At 39.2% G+C, this 22,921-nt stretch overlaps 1 protein-coding gene across 2 annotated transcripts in view; it reads right to left on the bottom strand.

Moving 5' to 3' along the window:
* adamts3 (ADAM metallopeptidase with thrombospondin type 1 motif, 3) overlaps positions 1 to 22,921 on the bottom strand; it is a 136,145-nt gene that overhangs the window by 15,623 nt on the left and 97,601 nt on the right. Inside the window, exons 11-20 of one of the 2 annotated variants that reach the window (XM_023414303.2) lie at positions 22,677 to 22,790; positions 21,302 to 21,447; positions 20,497 to 20,672; positions 19,446 to 19,579; positions 18,093 to 18,216; positions 13,378 to 13,461; positions 12,748 to 12,828; positions 7,255 to 7,418; positions 2,393 to 2,549; positions 1,320 to 1,452 (exon numbers count right to left, since the gene is read on the bottom strand). In XM_023414303.2, the coding sequence (XP_023270071.1) occupies positions 1,320 to 1,452; positions 2,393 to 2,549; positions 7,255 to 7,418; positions 12,748 to 12,828; positions 13,378 to 13,461; positions 18,093 to 18,216; positions 19,446 to 19,579; positions 20,497 to 20,672; positions 21,302 to 21,447; positions 22,677 to 22,790 (1,313 nt within the window). The remainder of the gene's footprint in view (positions 1 to 1,319; positions 1,453 to 2,392; positions 2,550 to 7,254; positions 7,419 to 12,747; positions 12,829 to 13,377; positions 13,462 to 18,092; positions 18,217 to 19,445; positions 19,580 to 20,496; positions 20,673 to 21,301; positions 21,448 to 22,676; positions 22,791 to 22,921) is intronic. The other variant, XM_087176070.1, reaches the window with a different exon arrangement.

The raw sequence follows: 22,921 nt of genomic DNA, 5'->3' as shown, positions 1-22,921 counted from the left end.
CATCTGAATCACGAAGGTGAAATCAGATGGTGATCAATCATGCTGATTGGCTGATGGTAGCCAATTGACTTGTGTGAGATTGTGTTGGAAAAATGAATCTGACTTGCAGCCACTGAATTGTGGCACCTTATAGTTAACAGTCTGGTGCAGAGCTGTGAGAGTAATAGAAAAATACCTGGTTGGTTTAACATCTTAAAACCAAGCTGTGGAAATAAAATCACGTGTTTCTTTTATGATAGTGACTGTGTTATTAGAAAAGAATGTGCTGGGGCGTCGTGTAGCGTAGTGGTCTAAGCAGGCGCCCCATGTGTAGAGGCTACAGTCCTCGCTGCAGTTGGCCCCGGTTCGAATCCCGCATCGGACGGCCTTTCACTGCATGTCATTCCCCCTCCCTGTTTCTTGTCTCTCTCCACTATACTATCAAATAAAGGCATAAAAAAGCCCAAAAAATATACTTTAAAAAAAAAGAAGAAATGAACGTGCTCTTGTTGTTCACTGAAGAAGCCCACTGTTCTCTGTTCACTATTCAAGAGCTGCACGTGGTTTTGGTCTTTATGTATCTTAGGACATAAATGCACACAGCATACTTCATGCCGACATGTTTGCTATTGGTTATTGTCATGAGCTGATATGTAATCAGCCAATCTGTTTCCATTTCTTGGTTCTATAAAGAGGTTAGCCTGACTCTGTATTGTTGGGGCAAGGAATGATTTGTGGGAGGCCTGTTCTCTTGTTGATAAGTAATTATTTTTTCATTAGTCTTCAGGTCACTGAAGGTCACTCAATCAGTATCTGTGCTTTTATTTCTGTGTGTGTATCCAGTGTTTTAACAGAAAAACCACAACAGCAAAGTTTTCTTACAGTTACACAATGTGATGTTGAAGATTGTGAAAATGTGTAGGAGGAAAATATGAATATGAATTTTCCAACATGAGATATTTATCCCACTGTTTATACTGTGGTGCCTGTCCCTTTTATATCTCTAGGTTTACACCATTGTGGGCAGGACTCCCTCATGGTCATTCGATTTTTATGTGACTTTGCATCAGTATGATGTACTACTTTAATTTGTCAGATATTTAATTAGCTGGTTATTGTGTTCCCTCACAGCTTCTCAACTCATGTTCCAGAAAATTGATTGTATCATGACACATGTCGATATTGAGGGTTTTATCCATTCTGCTACAGTCTATTTAGATCTGTGAAGAGCAAATAAATCCAGGACAAGAAACGAGCAGCTAATTTAAATGTAACTAACGCTGAGAGAGGCCACTTTGATCCTATTCAACACTTGTGAAGTTGCGCACTTGTGTACTCACTGAGGCTGTGTGCAGTCCTGAAGGTTACACATTCTGCGGATGGGTTTCGGCTTCTTGCTGGTGTCGCAGTATCCACGATGAACCATCTTGGTGTCTCCTTTCTTTCGACAGCCGTACTTGGTGTACTGAAACCCTGTGAAAGTGGTGAAGGTTTTTCATCATGCAATATTTTACAATGCATAAAAGGGACAGAAATACTTTACACTTTGATGTTTGACCACCAAATTCTAATAAGTTCATCCTTGAGTCCGAGTGAATGTTTTGTGCCAAATTTAAAGAAATTCCCTCAAGGTCTTACGGCCAGTGGAGCTTTGCTGCAACACAATGGAAATCATCCAGCAAGAAGCTGAACAGGCCAATTAAATACTAATTTACCTGTCAATTTTCACAATAAACGATAAGTACTCACAGTAAAATAAATGACTATGCATTTCCTGTTTATTCTTCAATGTCCTGATCCAAACTGACCTTTTTCTAGACAGTATTAGTTCATCTTACAGGTACCTGAAATATCGCGCTCCCACTAATGCAGCTTATTGCAATTTTTATTATGTATTATTATTATTATTATTTTTATGCTTATTCTGCTTTTTACACTGGTCTGATCTTGGTAAAAATGCCCATGAAAAAGCACTGTGGTAAGGATATGTTTTAGCATCGCTCTATAACTTCATAGAGGGATATCAGATGAATATAGCTAAGCACAAGTAGCTGGTTAATTATACAGCAAGTCGAAGTACACCTATCTATCAGGACCCCACTACACCACTGGGGCTTATTATGTTAGCATCTTATTATATGTTTATTGAGAATAATTAGTTATATTAGTTATTAAACAGCTCTAAAATTCAAAGGAATCAGCGTCGGCTTGAGTGGGTGGTTTAACTACAAGTGGATAAAAACAAATTATCAAAATACTGCATAAAAACAAAGATCTTTGACTGTGAAACTGAAGCCTGTCTACAAACAAAAGGGGGCAGTGAGCATAAAATTCAGACGATTATATTTGAAGAAGTAGAAAGGAATTATTCCTCTGCAATTCTCTTCTACTCTGATGGTAATTTATTTATTACCTCCGGCACAAGGTTTGGAACACGGTGACCAGCTCTTCAGAGCCCACTCATACGTGTCCTCCTGGATGACGTTGTTGTTGTTGACAGGCACTGAGTCCTCATGGATGATGTACTTGTACATTAACGTAGACCGTGTTTCATTGTCCTTGGGTATAATCTGCATGAAAAAAGCAAAAAAGATAACAGCGTCATCCTCTGTGCAACATATTTGCATTAAAGTGCTCAAAGTGTAAATTTGTGCAAATAAATACATTATGTTTGAATTCAAGAGACAGCAGAAAAAAATACTCAGGCTCAGTGGCAGCTCTATTACATGGCATCAATACAAACACAATGCAATGACTGGCTGGAGACAGAACAGGTGATTACTGGACAAAAGGAGAATTCATGCACAGGATGAGACCGAACCCACAAAAGAAAACGTCAGAAACGTATCCTTCCTGATCTCGACTGCTGTTTCAGAACTTTTCTCTGGAATACTTCTCAGGTATATTTTACAGCCGAGTGGATAAGGGAAGTCTATTGTAAATGAAAGCTGCTGGCAGGATGAAATATCCTGCAGGAGTGCAGCAACGGAGAAGTACAAAACAAGAGTTGGTGTGGGTATTAGGTTTTGCAGGATTAAAACAGACACAGATTAGACAGATACAGACTGCTTCGATTACATAACGGCCGCCGCTGGCTGACAAAACCTGAATATTCCATGTTATTGGAATATTCAACAAGTCTGTAAATATGTATATTAATTTAAGAAATTATCTCATGGTGTATGTGATTATTTATTGCACATAATCATATAATCAATAGTGTAATCTGTGAGTTATGACGATGCAGTGAGGAGAAAGCCAGCACTGAAGATACCCTGGGCTGACTTCAAGTCCAGCTGATACCACACTCAGTCCCTTTTTGCAATGATAATGTCTTAAATGTATTGTTCATAGATTTTTTATTTAAAGGAATAAATAAAACAATCAGAAATATCTGAAATGCTCCTTTATGACTCAGTTGCTGGAGGGGGCGTGTCAGTGTCCGTTTGATTGACAGGAGCCAGCAGAACGTAAACAACAATTATAATAAGCTTGAGCTATAGTTCAGTGGTTCTCAAAGTGGGGTCCGAGGACCCCCAAGGGTCCTTGAGGAGGTTCCTGGAGGTCCCAACAAAAAGGGAAACATCTTATTTTTACTATAATCCATAAGTAACACAATGACAGAGTGTATGACTATTTTGGTCCTGGGGTTCAAACCCTTTCAGATGGGGGTCCCTGGGACAACATCTTATCAGGTGGGGGTCTGTGGTCTAATTTGTGTCAGTTGAGGGGTCATTTTGGGGGTGCCGTTGTTCACAAGCCATGGTCACACCACAGCTGTTTATGGGTTCGACTCAATGTTGCCAACTTAATGATTATTTCACTAGATTTGGCAACTTCTAAGACCTTAACGAACTTTAGCAACTTTTTTTTTTTTTTCTAAAGCGCCTTGTGACAAATCTAGTTACTGATTAGGACCTTAACTCTTCTTCCTTGAAGAGAGTGATTGTATGTTTCTGAGTGAATGCGCTCTCATGTGGCTGAGGCTTTCTGCACTGATGATGCTCAGTAATTGGACGAGAGCCACCACACGTTCAGTTGACCGATCATCCAGCCAAGCAGAAACGTCAATAAGCTGTGCATGTGCAAACCTAATGACCAATCACTGATACCCCATTAGATGTGTTTCCATCCACTTGCTTTGATGCACATTTTCAATCTGGTTATGAAAAAAGTGGAAACACTGAAAATCTGAAAAAGTATTACAAAAGAAGTTCTTATGCTCGGCTGAGGTGGAAAAGCAAAATACAAGACAGTGGAGATTTGTATGACTTATATGTGAATGTAACTTTCCTCAAATCAATACATGAAACAAACATAAATACTATATTTCTACCAAGTATCTACATGGTTTTTCATTGTTTGAGGTTAAGTGGTTTTATATTAGTGGATGGAAACTAATGGTGAATGGTTCATTTGCATTTTTTATATTGATTGACTTGAGGTTTGAAGATGAATTTCATGTGACGTTTTCTTACGAAATTCCCCCAAAGACACACAAGATTTAACATAATTTAATGGCTGATCACTATTTTTTTTTTTTTTAAAGTATATTTTTTTGGGCTTTTTATGCCTTTATTGGACAGGATAGTAGAGAGACAGGAAATGGGGAGTCAGAGAGGGGGAATGACATGCAGTAAAGGCCGTCCGATGCGGGACTCGAACCGGGGCCAGCTGCAGCGAGGACTGTAGCCTCTACACATGGAGCGCCTGCTTAGACCACTACACCACACGACGCCCCCTGATCACTATTAATCAATCAGGGAAATGACAGATGAAATTAAATAATGGAATATTAAATTTCATGGTGAAGGATTTTTGATCATTTATAAATAACAAGCCTAACGTACAGAATTATGAATGCATGCCACATAAACATTTGATCTAATTATTGGAAAACAATCTTTCCACACTGATCTGCTTCGTACCACAACATTTTGTCTTTATCCACCACTTGCTGCAAACTTTGAGTCTGAATAATTATCTGAATGATTTATTGAAGTTGCACGAAACTCATATTTTACAGCATTTGTTTTATGAAACAAGATTGCACCTTGTTGTTTTTGAAATTACAGGAATTGATTTTCGGAAAAGTGGTGTTCATGGGGAAGCTGTAAATTAACTTCTGTCAGAGCTGCTGTTCTCTTCAGCATGTTTCAAACAAAATGTCTGTCTGTGTAATTATTTGTCAGAAGATCAACTCACAATTTACTGATGTGAGCTGGTGTCCCTGCAGAAAAAAAACGGCTAATGAAAAACAATAGAAAGTTGAAATTGTGTGTTTGTGTGTCTCTGAGTGAAAGATTGCTTCCTCAACAAATCCTTAATGAAATAATCTTATTAAAGCTTTTTTTTAGTCATCATTTAATTAGTTCTTTAGTTGGGTAATTTGACTATTTGAAGCTAATCTCATTTTACTTCCCGCTGCTGCTTGTGCTGTCGTTAGTAAATTTGTCTCTCTCTGGACCTGGGGGAACTTTTTAAAGTGGGTGGTTTGGATTTTGCAGGAAGATTCAGGGGAACTGATTCATAAAACTTGTTCAATGGCCCTGTTTCTGAAAATCAGGGTCTTGAAAGCATTATCTATATTTCACTCACTAATTAAATTTCTCTTATTCCTGGTACGATGACTGATGTGTAACATTCATTTATCTGTTGAGGCGTTTTTTGCCATTCAGACACACGTGTCTGTTATCTGTAGTTTATGTAATGTTGTGGCTTTATTAAAGCACGAATGGCCTGTTACAGAAAGATCCAAAGCTGAAAAACAATCACTCAAAACATAATGACATGAATGATGAGAAAGGTTTCTGACCAATCATCAGCTGTGTCCCAGTTCTGGCGACCAACTGCGTCACAGTTCACTGCTCCTTCAAGTGCATGCTTCTTTTCCTGGGCAACGAAGGCTCCAACAGGTGGATCTCTCGCAGACCAACCTATCCCAAGATTCATTGGGATAATGTGGCAGCAAACACCACTGACAGAAAGCCCAAGGATTACACTTTTAAATCTAAGTATGCGTGATTCAGCTCGGTACAATTGTAGTGAAGTTTGGCTTCGTGTTGTCAAGGTTGCTAGGCGACAGGAGCTGCACTTTGCAATGCAATGGTAAGGGTGGCAGCTGATGACAGCCTTCGCAGATACAAAGGGCCACAAGGATGAATTGGGACACGGCCTTTTATTTAATGATTCTTCCTATTTTATAATGTCCAACAGTGCTCAAGCATAAAGTGAAAAAATATATGAAATAATTCCAGTTTGCTCACTTGGTATATGTGAAGCACTTTGCTGGATATTCATTACATTTTGATTTGTATATTAGTAACATGAGTACATGAGACAACTTGTCTGATGAGGTTTTTAAAAATCAATTCACAGTGTTTCCTGCTTTATTGAATTTTATTTGTTCATAAGTGGTGAATATTAAGAGATAAATGTTTGACAGTGATCTTAAAAATCTCTCTGTGTGAAAGGAGATTATGTAAAACCAGAATTTCTTCACTGACCCGCACAGCAGCAATCTCATCAGTGTCAGAACTACTTCTACCTCTAATATGATTGTTTTTGGTTTGTGTAATCCCTTATCATGTCTAACAATACAGGGTTTTCATTATGTCTGAGCCTTGGATTAAGTCTGATGACCCCTCTCCTGTCACTGAGTCATGATGCTCTTAATTTTCTTTTTCCGCCTGTAGACACTGACATGGGTCAGGCAGTGATGTAAGGAAACTGTAGGAGCTCTGGTTGTTTCTACTTTCTCACCACAAGAAAACTTTGTGTGAGGTTAATTGATAAATAAATGAAGTATAAACTTTTTACACAGCACCATCTATGTCATTCGGGAGCCTAGTGTTACAGATGTCTCCAGCATAAGATTTCCTCCAACTGAATAATTTTAAGTAAAATATCCTTTATATGTGTTTAATATGTTAAATATCCTTTCTCTTCCCATTCCTAGTACTGGCACCTTTATTTATCTTATGTCTAGTCTGCGCAGCCCATCGACACATGAGGCTTGAAGCCTGCAGACTCGGTGTAGTTTTCATTATATATATCTTTATTGATTTAGTGTTTATTAAACTTTCTATTTGCGATTTCATTGTTTAATTGAAGAGTTTAATTAATTAAAATCTAAGAGATGGTGACAGAACGTTAATGAGAAGCATGGGAGTTGGGAGGATTGAGCTGACCTGCTTCTTTATAACAGTGCTCATTGTTACATGCCTTTTAGATTAATTCAACTCTAAGCTTTGATAGAGAAGGAGCTTTTATTACCAGAACCACCACGGGGTCATGCAGAGGTCCGTCAGTGTGCAGAGTCTCCACGTCTTCCTCGATGATGTAGTGCCACTCCACGCCCAAGTCGATGAAGCTCCTGGACTTAACCTCCTCACCTTTCCCGTTGAGAATGTAATGCCCCGTTGCCTGGTTCTTGATAGCTGGAATCAGTCATTTGTTATCAGCCACTGACAAAAGTTGCAATGTCTTTACTTTCATCACTTACTAAAGTTCTGAATTATTCATTAAGGAAAAAAAAAAAGCTCAAGTGAAAGGGTGATTGATAGAAATCTGTCTAACCACTACAAAGCCTGAATATTACGGTTCATACTGATTCATCCTCTCATTTATTCAAAAGAAGCCAATCAAGTGAACTTGTCAGGGCTGAAATGAAAATGGCTCATTTAATTACATCTGACACAATTCCTGTAAAAGCATCCGATGGGTCAAAACGAGTCACAATTAAAAGATTCTCAAACGAGCCTCATGTCTCAGCTACAGATGATTTCCTCTGGTGCTCAAGTCCTTCACTTACACCTGCATTATGCTGCGAAAGTAGCAGGAATCATTTGTTTTATAATTCATTAACTCTCTTACTACTATGGTCACTTTGATCACTTTGGTCATATGCCTGTTGGGATTTTTGTCTCCTAGTGATAAGACTCCTGTATTGTAGACAATATATCGTAATCTTCAAACAGTCAGTGTTTTGTGTTTATTTCATGGGCAAGTGTTTTACAGCCAGTTTCCACCACACAGAGTGGAAACAGCTCTGTCTTCTGGGAGTAAAAAGGCAATTCTGTCAGCAGAGCCATACTCAGTTTTTATTTGGCTGGACTGCATTTCAAATTGGGTTGGGGCTAGTTTAACCGACTTCTCAAACCATTTCACATACAGCCTATAACCTTTGCTGGTTTCAGTATAGGACAAGTGGCAGTATTGTCCCGTGAGCACAAGGTCAGGTTTTCCCTCCACAGGCACATCTCTCTATGCTGAACGCACAGCAGCTGACAGATTTGAATGAGCTGATGATCATTTTACAAGTAAATACAGCTGAAATCAAAGCTCAGTCTTTGTCTTTAACTTCTGTGTTCGGTGATTTTATCAGACGACATTGTGATTATAAAAAAGAAAAAAAAATATTGAATTGATTTAGAATTAATTTGACTTTCTTTCTTATTTCTGAAGAATAATTTGTGTATATACAGACATATAGATTTGTATTTTGTGTATTCTGTGTCTGGAGTCCTGAGGTTCATGTTTCCAAGTATTTGAGACGGTGAACTAAGTGCTAATTAGCTATATAATAATCTTTTAATAGTTCAAGATGTTGTCACTGGTTTGCAGATTAACTGTCAACTAAGGAACAGTTTAAAGGGTTAGCGTGGACCACCAGAGGAAAGGATCTGACCAGGTGAGGTCATGTAATGTTTCAAAAAGCCTGACGTATTACTGAACACTCTGGGCTCCAACTTCAGCTTTTCGATTCAAACCCACGTCTAAAACTCAGATTATTTAGTGCTGCTGGTACAAGTGAAATATAGATGCACTGACAGAAATGCAGAACTAACAGCAGGAGACTAAGTGAACACTGAAGTCAAGAGAGAGTCAGAAAATGTGTTTGACTGTGATCCATCGGCACGTGTCATTTCATAGACAATGACAGTGACAGGAGGGATGGATGCTGTTTGTAAATCTACAGCAGGGGGGAAATTCTGATGCTAAAAATGATAAGCATAAGATGTTCAAAAGGTCTGGAAAGAACACACTTAATCAAAAGGCAGATGTATAGTGGAGATGAAACTTCTGTCTCCTCTGTGTCACCTCTTCTGCAATGGAGAGTTTCTTTGTTTTCTGTCAGAACTGCGGGGTGCAAGCAATTCAGGTCAAGGTCTCAAATTTGTGACTTAAGTTTGACTTGAGTCAAATCATGTGACTCCAGGCTCCATCACAGGCCGCGTGAGGGCATGGTTATACTCTTTAGAGATGCTGGATAACCACTGATGTCTTGCGAATGGAGACATAACAAGAGAAACTGTCCTTCCAGGTCGTTATTTTAACCCAAGGAACTATCTGTACATAAAGTTGTTTTGGTGCTCAAACCAATCCATAACCATAACCATGGTGTTGTCACATGATAAGGCAGATTTGTTTTTTAACAGTGATTTGTAACAGCGATTTTGTAAGGCACAGACAAAATGACACCGTCCTGCTGACAGGGCCGTCACATCAGAAACAATTTTGTCATTATAATATTATTTTTGGAGGTGATATATAATTGGAAATTACATTTCTGCTGTAAAATATGTCATATTTTTTATGATTATGCACAGATGTTTTTCTCAGTTTGAAGGTTTTCTTTAATAGTTAAAAAAAGGCAGTTCAAGGGGAAGGTTATTACTATTACCATCGTTTGCTTGCATGAAATTGAAAGCCTATTCGTACCACAGTGTATCACCATCCACAAATTTACACAGATATTTAACAAATGCAATGAATATCTCCCTTGAATAATTTAACTGGCCTTTATGCACATTCTTTCACAGGAATGTATACAGGTCAATGTTATAAACCTACATGCATAAAAGGACCAAATCATTCCTGGTTTAGTCCCATCTGCGCATCAGTACATGTAAAATAACTAGATTAAACATGATATTAATATGAACATATTAAGGAATGAATTTAAATAGCCTGAGTTTTTTTTTATTTTTTTAATCATCCTTCTCATCATATACGTATGAAGTAAAAATCAGTGTCTCCAGAGTACATGCCAATCCACCCTAGAATTACTTGCTTGAATGTCTGTGATTGAGTCTCTGTGATTGATTGGAGATTGAGTTGGAAAACCTCCGCCTGCCGGTCACAGCTCAGCAAGAAACCCACAGGGTCGAGAGGGGGGAGGTGGCAGCGACAAATTATTTGACTGCATCATTTTCAATCTAATCAGCGGGGGGTCAAACACCCCGTAATAAGGCTTTTAAATGCATTTCACTGACTTAAACTTGATTTATGCCTACATGAAAAATGGAAGGTGATTGCCGGTAGACTTCGGCAGTGGAGCACATGTCTGGTCAGAGTGGAGTAGCACAGTGGCTGCTCCACCAGCTTTTATATCAGATAATGATGCAGAAGCAGAAAGTAAAAGGACAATCTACATGGCTCGGGGGAGACGTACCGCCTTATTATCACTCCCATGCGTGTAAAATAGAAAGGGATGGTTTCTATTTTAACTGATGCGTTCAGTTTCCCTTATCAATTTTACAACGGTTGAAAACCCACTGAGGGAAGTTAGTGATTTGGGGCTCTATAAATAAAATTGATTTTAATTGTATATATGATTTTATATGATTTTAATTAGACAAGAAAAATATCTTCCTCTAAGGTACGACTTTCAAAGACATACAAGCACCTCTTGAGAAACACTCAAGCTTTCACATGATGAAGTGTGTATAGGCCTCTAGTAATTTTCCCCACAAACTTAAACATAATATTAGGGCTAACTAGCTGGAAAAACAAGAGCAATGCTGTTTCTTCATTTGTATGTCTTCTACATGGATCATTAGCTGGCGAGGATGCTAATGTTTTAACCTCGGACAAACAGCTCTAGCCTCAGTCCTTTAGCATGTAGCCGTGTATAATTGTAGCTGTCACCACGTGTGTATTTAAGACCCTTTTACACGGATTATTGTTTCAAAACAAGTCAGCTGGAACAGTTAAAACTCAGCTGGAGCTGGAGTTTTCAACCAAATCATGGAGCATCAATTAGCCGGCTAGCTACAGCGGTTAAAATCTGCTAGCAACAGTCATTGACTAGATATGTGAAACCTGCTTTTAGTTAATTTTGTGTGCAATCGAAGACTCATTGTTGAAAAAAAAAAAAAAAAAAAAAAATTCCCACACCACTTCCACACAAAGTAAACCCACTGCAGTTTTCATCATAGCTATGCAAGTCCACAAACGGGCAGAGCAACAGGGAGACGAGGCTCAGCGAAGCTTTTCAGACATGAAACTGACATAATCCTGCTACTATAACACTACATTATCCTGTCTGGAAATAGACGCTTGGGGATTTTTCATAACATTTTTAAAGGTTCATTCACTGAAACCTTGAGTCGAGATGGAGCAACACAGACCTCAAAGTGCATCACTTTGTTGGGTCTGCAGATTTCCATCACATTTTAGCAGGTTTATTCAGGTCATACTAATCCTGAGAGAAAGTCTCTGATGTCGATATGAGCTTTGAGCATTTCTAGACGCCTGTTATTGGAGTTTTCTGACAGATTATATCTGATATCTTTAGATGAATATTAGCTGTGTGTGTGTGTGTGTTTTGACATTATTCCTTTTTGATGAAAGATCTACAGTTTCATAGTATTAACTCATTTACTTTATGCTTGTTGCTTTTATACTTTAAAGTAAGATAATGCTGATTATCTTTTCCATTTATCCTTCATTTTACCACCCCTTTATTTCAAAGACTTTTCTTGTTATGTTGGATATGTAGCTTTTCTACTTCTCCTCTCCTCTCCTCTTACTTTTGAGTGTCAGATAAATAACTTGAGCGTATATTTAATCTTACAGAGCTCTTTGAAAAGCACGCCGCCCCTGGCTGAGGAGATCAATGCTGACCTGTGTGACCTCGCGGATGCTGAATAAGTCATGCTTTTCTCGGGCCACTCGCAGAACAAGAAACAAAAAGATTAGCCACCTCTTTCATGCCCTCAATTATCTGTCTGACAAAATCCTTATAGAGACCCTGCGATCCTACTACGTTTGTTTACAGGGACTAAACTTTTGTTTGTGTTTGTGATGTTTTTTTATGAACTTTAATGAAGGTCTGATAAATTGTATTTGCTCATTAAAACCTGAATGAATCAATATTTTTATATTAGCATTGGATCTCATAGAGTATCAACAACCACACTTAGATCTATGGAGCTGTTTTAACCACTCTGAGTTTGAACTTTGACGACGTCATTTTATTCTGTGGCTTCTAAAACTGTTACAAATCACTTGTATATTAATTAAAGTGTTCTCAGATTGATTAGTCAATTGACAGAAAATTTGCACCAATCAATTGTATTTGCTGCTTTTCCTTGTGATAATATTATGATAAACTGAATCTCTGGCAGTTTTGGACTGTTGTTCAGATCAAACAAGCAACAGTGTAGTTGAGAAAATTAAATGATTAAAAAAACAAAAAAATGACAAAAAATAAATAAATAAATGAAAATTAAAAAACAGTCCAATTCTTTCAGTTGAGAGAAGCCATTAATATAGAAATATCTCTTTAATAGATTGATGAATAATGAATGAAGAAAATAAGGACTTATTTTCTGGAATAAATTATGTAAAGTCTGTAATCTATGATTTTACACTACATGCTCGCAGTAAGTCGTCCCAGCGGACACGTAGAAGATGGTAATGAGCTGTTTTTAGGGATCCACAGATTTCAGACATGTGTTCGTGTTATGAAGTCACACTTACCAAGAATTTGAGGGGAGGCCTCATGTTCTTGGATGATCACATGTCTAGCTCCAGGAGGAATGAGAAACATCTTAAGGTAACCTTTGCCAAGTTTGTAGTAGTAGAAGCAGAAGGAGGAGGGGGGACGGGGGACGGTTAGGAAAGATAAGACAGAGACAGGTAAGTTAAGCAGATACAGGAATAATCTGTTTGTTTGCAGAGGCGGACATCACACATGTTTCAGAAGTTTTGTTGACTTTGCTCTACAAAGATGTTTGAAGAAGTTTGATAAGAAAAAAAAAAAAGAGGATGTGACATCGGCCTTCCCCTCTCGCTGTAGAAGGATGCAGGTAAGGGTTCTTATTGAAACTGCCATGAAGGTTTATTCATATCCATCTGCTGTGTCGTCAAAGGGTTGTTGGAAATACCAGTATATTCTTGTACTGCTATTACGCAACTCATTACCATGAAAGAAAGTCTCATGACTTTCTTCCTTTGCGTTCATATTGATTATGTGCAGACAGGATGTGAATGAAAAGAGCCCTCAGCCATGTTTCAATAAGGCGTAAGAAACAGGGTTTTCAGACTACAGGGCAGCAAAGTCTCCTTCTGTCAGTGATGTCCACCACTTACAAACCTACTGTGACTCACCAAGTACATTTCTAGAGTCTTCCGTTTCATTTAAAAACACATTTCGAGCTCCTTTGGGCAAAGAGAAGGCTCCTCGGGTCTTCCCTTCAAAATGAAATGAATTAGTTAGTTAGTCTCACAGTTTTTCCCTCCACTTCATTTCACCGTGTCATTGTTTCTCTGCAAAAAAAAATAACCATCACCTATAGTGGAGGCATATTTAATTAGCATAGCAGGGACCATGGGAACTAATACTGAGGAGGCAAACTATTTTTTGCTGGCAGTGTGGCACTTGCCAATCACCAGGACTGAGCTGTGGCGGTTGTAATTACTTGGTTAGATTTGACAGGCAGGTCCAACATGCACCTCCTGATGCAGATGCAGCTCTGCCACTGAGGTAATTATGAATTCAACTGGCATGCCGTCGCAGAGTTGCACAAGGTTATAACAGGTGGCAGAGCAGCTGGCCCCGCTCGCTCTACAGTATCATTAAAGGTAAAAATTGCAACTTAACTATTGGAAATTTAAAAAAAATGCCCTCTCACTTCCAAGGCGACATCCTGTGATGGCAGGCAATTTCAGAACCAACAAGTGCTCGACAGAAATTATAACTTGAGTTTTTGTAGACTGATGGAAAATACTGCCCACAAGCTAGATGTCTCAAAAGTGTCTCCCTTGAATGTGGGTGCATGAACTGAACGGAACATCAGTGTGCCAATTTGGGTTCAATCAATCAGCTGCTAGATAGCCAACAACATCCTAGATTGCCTCCAAAAAGTCTGCAGGTTCGTTTACACTTAAATCTGCACGAAGACTTTAAAGGTCCCATATTGTAAACAGTGAGTCTTTTTTGATTATAAAGCAGGTCTATGTTCTATATTAATACTGTGAAAGTATCAAAGTGCTCCGTCCACAGAGAAATGCACACAGCCTGTATTCAGACACTGAGCCTTATTACGAGCTGTCGGGACTTCTGTAACTTTGTGCTGTCACAAAGAAACACTCATCACCCTCAGCCATGCCACAAGCCCCACCCACCTGGACCCACCATCCAGCCTTGCTTGAAAACTGCTATATTTTCATTTAATCACTCAGAAAAGAGTCAGCCAATCAGAAGAGACCCTCCTCTCTTCTGATTGGCTCACCGACCTGTTGTTGCTAGAGCTCCAGAGAGAAGCCTGAGAGTGGAGATGTAAAACTAAATTGAGATTGTTTTTGGTTCTTAAAATCACAAATATATCTTATATATGAATGTTAAAACTTCAAATAAAACACCAGAAAAGTGTCAAATATGGGACCTTTAAAGTTAGTTTGTTAGGCTGCTGAAGCAACTGCTCAAGAGACGTTGACATTAAATGACCACAATTACCAAAAATAACTATACTAACGTAACTTTGTTCACACAGTTTCAGAGACTTGATTGTATAACGAGCCTGTGACAGCTCCTACAGTCAGAGTCAGACCTAAATAGACACTTAATTAGTAACAAGGAACAGAGAAAACAGCAGCTTATGACACTCATGTTTCTAGGTCTCTACAATGTTAGGCATCCATCTGCACTACAAGCTGGACAGAAAACGCTAGAAGAAGAAGAGTCTGTGAGGGAGTCAGTGACACTGGATACTTGCATATTGTGTTTTCCAACAAAGGGGTTTCTTTTTGGGCTCTCTTGCTTAACTGTTTCCCTGTTAAAAAAGGTGAGTGGTTAAATGAGTGTGAGATGTTAGGAAAAAAAAAAAAGGTTTCAACAAACTACAGCAATCCTGTAACGGTTTGATGAAGCCATCATGTCGAGGCTCTCAGAAAGCCCATTTCCATTTTTCTCAGAAGCTCTTTATTGATTTTATGACATCTTCACTTTTCCTTTAAATAAAAACATGATGATGAATTATTCATGACAGAAGAGGCTGGCATCACAGAAGACATCATGAAACCGTTTAAAGTAAATACAAAGTCATTCATTAAGTTATGTTTTTCATGCTGGTTGGTGAACGTGAAGACTCATTTTTCAAAAAAAGACATTAACCACTTCCTCACACTCATTCAGATTAACACTGCAGCACCCAAATCACCATTGGACTGTTTGCTTTAATTTAGTGAGTGTGTGTGTGCATGTTTGTGTGTGTGTGCATGTGTGTGTGTGTGCATGTGTGTGTGTGTGCCCTGTGTGGCTGCAGGGAGGAGATAACGTGAGAGAAGCAGCTTGAATTAAAGAAGCTTGGATAAAGCGTACACATAAATTGTGAACTTACAAATTTGATTTAAAAAAAATGGAACTAACTATATTACATAAATAAATAGAGAAAGAAATAAAGTTGGGTTTAATTCATTCTCTGCTTGTAAGCATCTTAATCCAAATGAACCCGACTGTTTGGTGTGATTGTTGTGACAGCTGTCACTTCCATGTGGCTCTGCTGCCTCCCCTGTAGACTCAGTTGTGAGCTGTGGATATAAACTCTGCGGGAGGCGGCTGCAAGTTCATAAACTCCCCTATGATCTCATGCAAATCAGTATAACGTCCCAACAAGGCTGCTTATATTTTTCATTAGAAAAATACTCATAAATACTACAATATACTATATTGTTTATGGCCTCTAATGCACCATTACACTACAGTTTCTACAGATGTGCTGTCACCCATCTCTCCTTTTCCATTACAGTCACATTGACAAGTATGAAATTAGACTAAGTTTGTAAAACTATAAGCTAAACTATAAAACTATAAAGTGTTCAGACAGACACAGTCAACACCATTTCATGAGCTGTGTCTCAATTCTGTTAACCAACTGAACATACAATAGTATGCACTTCATTCTAACTGTCATAATATCCTCTTTCTGCACACTTCATCAGTCAGTCTGTGACCTTGGAATGTCACTGCCAATAAAACTTCAGAGGATTAAATACTTATTTTGTTGCTGTTATTGTTTATATATTTTAATTTTTTTGCAGGTGTGAGTAGCTTCAATTTTTTGTGCACTGTGGGACAATAGTGTCCATCAAACTTAGAAATTGAGTGTTTTTTTTTTTTAAGCAAACTGACATTTTAGCCATGCTAGTGTCAACCATTTAATGAACTGCCATGAACTTTAGTACAGAAATGATCATGGCCCAAAGAGGATGAATACATTAAGTTTGGTGATCCTCTGACTTTTCCTGTAGCGACACCATGAGGTTGACATTTGTGGTTGACAATTTACCCAGTGCTTTGATTTATGACCAAATATCTGTAAACCTAATTACACTGACATCAGCCTTGGCTGTACTGATTGCGAACATTGCCAAAAATCACTATTTTAGCATTTCCACTGTGAATATGTCAGCGTGCTGATGTTAACGTTCAGGTTAAAGCTCCACCTCAGTGGAGCCATGATGGCTCTACACTCTTAGTCTTGCTTGAGTTTTCTTTTTTTTTGTCACTGCCACTGTGAAAACACAACCAGCAATCTTGTGGCCAAAGGTCCATATTATAATGAAGACACTTCCAGCCACACAAGATACAATGAAAGAGAGAGAAATCTTCATCAGTTTTCTATTTTTGGAAAACTCATCTTTCCAAGGTCAAGAAGTAACCTTCAAGCTCAACTCAAAACCTGCTTAAAATTAATATGCAGTGTGCAAAAAGACAGCTACAGTTTAAGAGCCCCTACAAAGAGAAACAGAGTACTGAAGCAAGAAATCATATGCAGACTCCATCCTTCATTTAATTAGCCACTTATCAGGGAAAAAAAGCTTTATCTCGCTTTACTTTTGCAACACCAGAGCTGCTAAAGAATGTCTATCAAACTGTTATAATATTCACACACAGGTGTTTATAGCAGCCACTTCCTGCACCCTGCAAAGGCAGAACAATGAATGTTAATGTAATCCTTATCCTTTCTCAGTTTTTGACTCAGGGGATTTGCAGCAGTCAGGATGAAGGAGCTCATGGGTGTTACTGTTGTTGCATTTGCTCTCAGCTGTATGAATGAGCTGCAGAGCCAGCTGCCGGCTCCCTCACTATCTCTCCTTTCAGGAAAATATAGGTGCTACAGATGCAAAATCAGATGCAAAATCTGGAAATAATACCACGACAGGCCACTTGTCCTTTTTACATTAAGTGCAGTTTCTAACTGAATCAAAATTAGTACCCTACAAAAGAAGGAGTGTGTTTTTGATGAACATGAGTCACAGCTAATCCTCATTTTCAGAAATCAGACTTTGTGAGTTGGGTTGGCTTTCAGATGTTAAAATAAATCCAATGAGAGCCTGTAAAAGGCTTAACAAATTGTTAAAAGAGCCAGTGAAAGGCCAAAAATGAATACTAAAGAGTGGCGTGGTAATCATAGGTTGAATCTGTTCAGCTAATCAAGATCTGTTTTAAGAACTAGCCACTTTGCTTTTTTTAATCAGCGCTTTAAGGATTGCACGCTCTCATTAAAGCTATGGAGGCGAAGAAAAGCTGCACTTCACAATTACTTTCCTCAAACTACGACTTTTCACATCACAAGCCTATATTTTATGCGAAAAAAAATCAACCCAGGATATTTACTGCATCTATTGCTCAGACTCTGTGTGGAGTGTAAGTCACATGCAGAGGACATAGTTCCAGCTCCCTTGAAGTTAAAGTGAGGAATGGGTGAGTAAGAAGTCACTTACCCTTCAGGGAGACTCTGGGAAATGTACGACCTGTTTACAACTTTGTTTTAAGAGACTGTCTGTCTGCGGACATTGTGCTGGTTTCATTGCATTCTTACCAGCTTTCTTTGGTGTTCTGGTGAAGGTTCCTTTGACGGTGCGGCAGTGGGAGTTGTCCCCACCACAAACCCCACATTTGTCCTCAACTTTGTTAGAGCCAATTTCTCTGTCGCAGCCAACTTTCTGGAGACCAAAAAAAAGACAAAAATCAAAATAGACAGTTGAGCCGACATTCTTCTTGACAATGTGATTTGATGAGAAGCCGACCTGTCAGATTTTCTCACTGTGGATCTCTTAGCTGTCGGATTATCAGCGCTGACTGGACAAAAACAGGTGAGGCTGGAGGTGGAGGTTCGGACTCAAACTGCCATTTGGACAGAGGAGTCATGTCCTCTCTCAGAAATTCAGACACATTTGTGGCTTCCACCAACAAGGTTATGTTTGTGGTTCAGTCTGTGTGTTTTGTCTGAGTCTGTCTGAGTGTGGATATCTCAAGAATTTTTATCAAATTTGTTGAAAGTCTGACAAAAAACAATAAATAAGTTCATTCATGAGCTACTTTATATTTTTCTTTACATTTCCGGTGATAACCCCTGAATGACGAGGGGAAGAGGAACATCTGTTGGATTCGTTCAAAACAAATCTATCTACTGTACATGCCAATTTCTGCCATTTAAAAAAAATGAACTACTCCACTCACAATATGCATCTAATGTTCACTAAAAACTGTTTTCACGTGTCCACAGAACAGCAGAGTTGGTCTTGTTTTTCATAATCTAGGCACCACAATAAAGGTGTACCTTGATAAAGCAGTGTGCCATGATGAACACCTACTCTGTGTCACTTTCCTGTCGGATCCAAGACGAGTTTCCTCATTTGTTGTTCTAACAAATGTTATTTGTATTTGTTATTGTTTTTATATTTGGGTAGACACACCAAAATAATTTTCCTTTAAGTGTCACACTGTTTTACTCCGGATAGTAGTCAATTCTTGTAGATGCCGTCTTTGACACAAACTTTACAACACTTTAATGCTTCATGAAATTGCAGCTGAACTGAGATGAAAACACGGCTAAAACAGGGACGACATTTACCTCCTTATGGTGCCACATACTGACTTCCTAATTTCTCAGCCCTCTCACTGGCAGCGATGAATCAAAGCCTTTTATAAAGCCTCTGCTTTATGAGTCCTGCTCCTAAAACAGCGGCGAGCGAGCTCTCTGCATCTAATTACAGCGTGTTCAAAGCTGAGCCTAATGCTGATTGAGCAGTTTACCAACATCACACTGTGTAATTCATTAACGTCCTTCAGAGTTTTTAACATTCAAAAAGCCTGTGGCTGCTGATGTGCACGGCTTCCTAATGCAGCTTTTAATATGTCAAGAACTGCGTCTTTTAAAACAAATCCTTACCACACATTCTCCACGCACGCAGATACTGTAGGCATCCTTGTAGGAGCATCTTGTCCCATCATGCACCAGCTGCTTCATGTACGCCACGTCTCCGGTTTCCCTTGACTGGCAGTACAAGTGGCACCTCTTGTTGGCTACAAGACAGATCGTTTTATATCATTATAAAACAGCACAATAATGTACCCTAATGTGAGCTTTGCTGTTGAGAGGAGCTGCCCTCTATGAGTGATCCCGGTCATATTCATATAGTCATCACCGACAAGCTTTAAATTGCATCCATGTCCCACTGTATGTAAATGGACTGAAAACAGTTTTTCATGTAAAGGGCCAAATCACATGGTTAATGGAAATCATAATAATTTACACCCTATTTGCCCTTTGCCTCCGAACTCACCACATATCATAATCACAATTTGTGCCAACCGGTGAATGAGTGCCACTGACGACATTTTGGAATTACAATGTAAAAAGAAATGATTGAAATTATTAATTTGTACACCCACACCGATCTAAAGTGTACATGAAAATATATAAAACCACACAGACTTTCTGCTGCACCATATAGTTTATTGTCAAATTGTGCTACAGTCTTTACCTCTTTATCTTCTACAGAACAATGAGGCCCCACATTACCTTCTCGCCTCCGTGCACTTTCTCAGCGGGGTTTCTTACTTTTTTTTTTCTGTACGGCTGCTTTTCAACACCCAGCCCACTTTAGCTGCAGTGAGCGGCAAACAGTTCCACAGAGCGAAGCCAGATAAAAGCACTTTCTGATAAAGAACAGATTGAAGTAGGATGTGGGCTCTGTATCTGCACAGGCGTGATCCGCCAGCTCTGCTGGAGGGACACATTTTGAGGTTGTATGGTTTTAAACTGGCACAGTGATGGGAGGGCGGGAAGGAGAAGGCCACTGGCAACTGTTGGGAACATCCCTCTACTATATGTACAATTCTTACCCTGGTCAGTTTCCATGGTTCTGTTTCAGCTTAAAAAGAAAAAACAACCAGCCACATGCCGGAACAAACAATCTGTTAACAGATTCCTGGCTTACTGTCGGGATGCTCGTAGGGCAGCCAGTGGTGTTTGGCATTTTGGAACTCAAAGTGGGAGTTGCGGAGCTGGCACTGCTGGGCTCGGAAATCTTCGAAGTGCTTGGGGCAGTCGTCGGTGTTGCACAGCTGATACTCGTAGTTTACTCCTGGACAGTCCTGGCCGCCGTTAGAGGGCCTGAGGGAAGGAAATCAGAGGATCAGACAGTGAGTGTTCCTTTGAAAACAAAGAACAGGAAAATACATCCAGCTGAAAATGTGATGCTACAAAGCTCAGCAGCTCATATTACAGATGATTCAGTCTCCTCTGAGCCTTGTCAGTTGTCTTACAATGCTCTAAAAATTCAGCATTTGAAGATATGGATTTTCAAGGCATTCAAGTGCAATAATACTATATATCCTTTTTCCATGAGGTGCTTACATCTTTTATTTGGACCTTGCTGTTATTCTAATGTGTAATAATTAATGCTTGACCACAACAGGTTTGAAAGGCCAATTCACAATATTTATATCTGACTATCTGCTGCTGGGAAAATTCTCCTCTATAAAGTTATTCGACAACTTTTGGTGACTCAAGAGGCCGTGAATTTCTTTTCTTTTTGTTAATACAGTCTCTTTGGTTCCCATACTGAATCTCTGTCTCATTATTAGGCATGAATCATTCAAAGTTTTACACAAGGACATCTAAATTACTGAAAAACAAACAAAAAAAAAAAAATTATACAATATACTCTTATTTGTAGCTATTTCTATCATTCATGATGCCTCCTAGAATCAGATCATCTTATGTCTGCTTTGGTCACTTACGCTGGGTTGTTGCACTGACGTGTCCGGAAGCGAACGCCGGTTCCACAGGAGCGAGAGCAGGAGCCATATTTGCTCCAGGAGCCCCAGGTTCCGTCTTGCTTGACCTGATTAGGGTTTTTCCACATGCAGTGACCTTTGTAGCACCACTGCAGAGGATGACAGGGTTGGAAGAGGAGAGAGAAATGAGCCAAACACCGAAGTCTCCTCTCTCTCCAGCACATGATATTACAAGGAAAAAATGCAAAAACGCTACATGGCCAAAAGTATGTGGATAGGAGTGTGTATGTGCTTCTGGTTTGGGCAAAGTGCCTTAGTTCCAGTTAAGGGAAATTTTTTACTGTTACATAATACAATGTTATTTTAGACAATAGTGCGCTTCCAACTTTGTGTCAACAGTTTGGGGAAGGCCCTTTTCCAGGTCCACACAGAAATGTTTTTTCCCAGTGTGGTGTGGAAAACTTGACTGGCCCCCACAGAGCCCTGACCTCAGCCCCCTCCAACACCTCTGGGATGAATTTGAACACTGACTGTGAGCCAGGCCTGATCGCCCAACACCAGTGTTGGACCTCACTAATGCTCTTGTGGCTGAATGGGAGAAAATTCCTGCAACCAGGTTCACAAATCCTGTAAAACATCTTCACAGGGGAGTTTTATAGCAGCAGATTAAGAATGACACGATCATTTATCACACGTGGGTGTTATATCGATGCTGACATACATAATGTAGTTGTCATGACACACTGGATTTTATAATCACATTTTAGCATTTATTATAATAGATGGTGTAGACTAAAACCTGGTGTGCATACCCTGTTGCATTCCTGTGTCTTATTAAAGTTATAATATGTAACTGTTCCACATTAAAATGTCTAAAAATGACTAGACCAATGTCATATCGAGTTGTGTACTTACATTATCCCAAATGTTTCCATCAATTCAAATCTAGAGTAATCAGTGATTTTAATCATGGTAACAGTACATTTCATTTGGTTGCCTGTTGAATAACATTATGTCCCCTATGCACATGTGTTAGAGTTGTGGTTGCCTGCCAGAAGCTAAAAATGAACTGTTATTTAACTTTTTACACCTTGGACATTTTCAATTATGTATTTTTAACCGGCTGTAGTCATCAGACGTCTGGATCTGAAGTGAACCACTGACACCGAAGGAATCCAAACCCGGGAGAAGTCGATAGCAGTGGAGGTGAAGACAACAACTCCCATGATCCCACGCTATTTCATGGCGTCACCCAACAACGTCTTTTGTTATCGTTTTGATTGAGAGACTCCTAGCGTTTTTTTTTGTTTTGTTTTTTTGAGGGGGGGTATCCACATACTTTTGGCCATGGAGTATCATGTGTAATAGACACCCTTACTTTTCCAGGAGCACACTCCGTCCCATCGAGCGGTGGCCCCTTCTTGGTCTTGCAGAAGTACGGGTTGTCAGGGTGACTGCACCACAGCTGTTTACACGGGTCAAATGTGCGAAACTGAAACACAGGAAAGAAGAAAATCACGTGTTAAGGTAAGTGAGCTTACTGTATAAGAACATTAAAGCGTGTGGAAAATAGCATGCCTCCAACTATTAAGATGCACAGTATAACTAAAATGATGTCTTAAA

The sequence above is a fragment of the Seriola lalandi genome, unplaced genomic scaffold (assembly GCF_002814215.2).
Source record: "Seriola lalandi dorsalis isolate HSWRI2012SDOR001 ecotype SW California unplaced genomic scaffold, Sedor1 jcf7180002054524, whole genome shotgun sequence".
In the NCBI taxonomy this organism is placed as follows: Eukaryota; Metazoa; Chordata; class Actinopteri; order Carangiformes; family Carangidae; genus Seriola; species Seriola lalandi.
The sequence above is the reverse complement of the archived record's forward strand: the minus strand, read 5'-3'. Positions and strand labels throughout refer to the sequence as shown.